At 35.2% G+C, this 3,125-nt stretch overlaps 1 protein-coding gene across 6 annotated transcripts in view; it reads left to right on the forward strand.

Moving 5' to 3' along the window:
• The window catches only part of LOC122075768, a 10,663-nt gene extending 7,727 nt beyond the window's left edge, over positions 1 to 2,936 (forward strand). For 3 of the 6 annotated variants that reach the window (XM_042640924.1, XM_042640927.1, XM_042640925.1), the window contains exons 6-8: positions 219 to 299; positions 1,171 to 1,802; positions 2,193 to 2,936. In XM_042640924.1, coding sequence (XP_042496858.1) covers positions 219 to 299; positions 1,171 to 1,802; positions 2,193 to 2,285 — 806 coding nt within the window. In that variant the 3' untranslated portion in view covers positions 2,286 to 2,936. The remainder of the gene's footprint in view (positions 1 to 218; positions 300 to 1,170; positions 1,803 to 2,192) is intronic. The other 3 variants (XM_042640928.1, XM_042640926.1, XM_042640929.1) reach the window with 3 other exon arrangements.
• The last annotated feature ends 189 nt before the right edge of the window (positions 2,937 to 3,125 follow it).

Here is a 3,125-nt window from a genome sequence, read left to right on the forward strand (position 1 = left end):
AAAAAAAAAGAAGAAGAAGAAGAAGTGATTCACTGTTCTGATCTATGAATCTAATTTAATCAAATTCCGAATGTAAAATTCCCTCCACATTATTGCTATCCCGTGTTTGGTTGGTCACACAGTTGTTTGTTTTGCTTTTCCTGATGTAATTGTCTGTAGGAAATTTTCCCCAGATTTGTGTTTTTGAATGAAATTGCTTCTTTTGTCCAAAAAACCAGTGCTAGATATCCATCTCCCCGAAAACGCTTGTTGGCGCGCAAGAAGAGACGAGGAAAATTCATTGGATGCCAGCGGAGACAGTAATCAAGCTTCTCTCTCTCTCTCTCTCTCTCGCCGTGGGTGGGGCTTCCAATAATGGGTGGAGGTGGGCCATAATAAGCCTATGCCAAGCCCTAAATTCTAATGTTAAGGCCCAACTAAAGCCATGAGGCCTGAAATATGAAAGCCCAAACTACGACTAGCTAAGAAATCTGCTTGGCATCCCTTTCCAGCCGAAGGCCTAAATTGAGAGCTTGAACTCAATTTGACTTGCCTTACAATATTTTGAATTATAATTTCCAGAAGGTTGGAAACATATGACTGTTAGGTTGTTACCCTACTTTTATGCTTCAAGTTACAATAATCTTTTTTTAATGTTGGGAAAATCCTTATAATCAAAGTGGTGAACTAAGAAATTGTAAACTTAATTTTTTGCATGTTTACTCCAAAATATATATATATATATATATATAATTAATAATTATTACTTTTTATATAACACATTAACAAAAAAAAAATTATAAAAAATATTATGAGGAAAAAAATGGCAAAATTAAGCTAGAAACTCAAACAAAAAATAGACAAACTCCCTCCCCCCCCTCCACCTTTGGCATTGCCATCAACAGGGGAAGGCCAACTAACACACTAGAATACTGTATTAAATAACTTTCAACTTAAAATTTTTTTTTAACCCCTACGTTATATACTATATTAAATAACTTTTTAAGAATAATGGAAGTTAAATGAAGGATACAACTTCTTAGTTCACCACTTTAGTAAAAAGGAGTCGCACCCACCCATATATACCCCACAAAAAGAAAAGGAAATATTATATATATATATATATATATACCTATCAGTTGGTCTAGAATCTCTACTATCTGTTAAAGAACAAATCGGTCTAACCTACAGGTTCGAATGATAAGCCCATGTTTGGTCCAATCAGCAACTATCCTCAGCTTCTATGGTTATGCTTCCGCAGATTACTTCAGAATGCACTTATTAAATTTGGTGAGAAATTGAAACCGAATCACCCTATCATCATCATCATCATCATCATCATCATCATCACTCTTATTGCCTACATATATACATTGGTAGTGCCTGGTTGCAGGTACATCTATGATGAGAAGTTGAAGCATTATGGAGCTTCTAAGCTAGTAAAAGAAGTATGGAGGGTAATATCACAACACGATGACCTTCAAAGTGTGAAGGATGTAGTGGTTACAGCAATGTTTATAGCAACACGGAATGGGATTGTTGAATTTATTGAAGAGTGTATCAACAATTGTCCTCAGCTTCTAATGAACAAGGGTGACAAATATAAAAGCCAAACAATATTTCATTATGCCATCAGTAATCGCCAGGAAAAGATTTTTGGGCTTATACATCATCTAGGCCCATTAAAGCATGATCTTGCAATGATGAAGGATGCATCAGAAAACTGCATGTCACATCTAGTTGCAACAGAAATACCTATCGAGAGACTCAATCAAGTTCCTGGTGCAGCTCTGCAAATGCAACGTGAGCTACTATGGTATAAGGTGATTTTATTTTCCTTCTTGCTTCTTCCATCCATGCAGACTCAATCAATATTTTCTCTTTTTGGATAAAAAGCAGATTTTTTCTTTGATTAGTTTACAAAGCTCTTAAGAAAGGCTGGTAGGATACCAAACTATCTTCATTCTAATACTTCAGTCTTTTCTCTTCATGTATATGTGTATGTATATGTGTGTGCATGTTGATTTTAATACTTCGACCTTTTCTCTTTGTTAAAGTTTCCATCCTAAAATCAATTGGCTTGAAGTGGGGTGGCCTCTTGTGGCTCTTATACATGATAGTTGAGATATCCACAGTTTATGTGGGACTATCTCAATACTCTTTATGTGTGTGTGTATTAACTTTAATACTTCGGCCTTTTCTCTTCATTTTAGGAAGTGGGAAGTATTATGCCATCTGCCCATGAATTATTTGAAAACAAGGATCAGAAGACACCAAGAGTATTATTCACAGAGAATCATAAATAACTAGTAAAAGATGGAGCAGCATGGATGAAGGATACAGCAACACAATGCATGGTGGTAGCAACACTTATCACTACAGTTATGTTTGCAGCAGTGTTTACTGTACCAGGTCATACAGGAGGTGGAGAACCCAATAATTACATACAAGGCAAGTTTCCAATAGTTTTTGTCATATCAAATATATTAGCACTTTGCTCTTCAGTCGCTTCAATGTTGATGTTTCTAGCCATTATTACTTCACGATATGCTGAAGAAGACTTCTTGTCGACTTTGCCTCGGATGTTGATGTTGGGTCTTTTCTTTCTCTTCATCTCTATAGTGGGGATGATGATAGCATTTGTAGCAGCTACATTATTTATGCTTCACTACAATCGTCTATGGGTCTCCTTTCCAATTGTCTCCCTATCAAGTATCCCAATCATTATATATGCTTCGGTAGAATTTCCCCTATTCGTACAATTGATGTTTGCCACATCCCCATCAGATGTTTTCGGGAAGAGATCTAAATGAGTAGTAGTAGTTGTATTAGTTTACCATCAATGTGTTGTAGAGGAACACTAATAAGGAAGTGTCTAGATAGTTGTAAACCTTCGAATTGATTGTTGGTATTTTAAATTGATAAGACTATAAATGTCTTCTGTGTTTACTCCTATATATCTAATTGTTTCTGAATTTTTTAAGGGTACATTGTTTCAGTTATATATGGGAATTTGATATATACATGTATGGGAGTGCATCCATAGGAACACATTGTTTGGATTAAGGAGATGATCTTGAGTTGGTATGTCACTTAAGTATCATTTCATATCACTAACATATAAAAGCAGTTTTTTTTTTTTTTTT

Source organism: Macadamia integrifolia, chromosome 4 (assembly GCF_013358625.1).
Source record: "Macadamia integrifolia cultivar HAES 741 chromosome 4, SCU_Mint_v3, whole genome shotgun sequence".
NCBI lineage: Eukaryota > Viridiplantae > Streptophyta > Magnoliopsida > Proteales > Proteaceae > Macadamia > Macadamia integrifolia.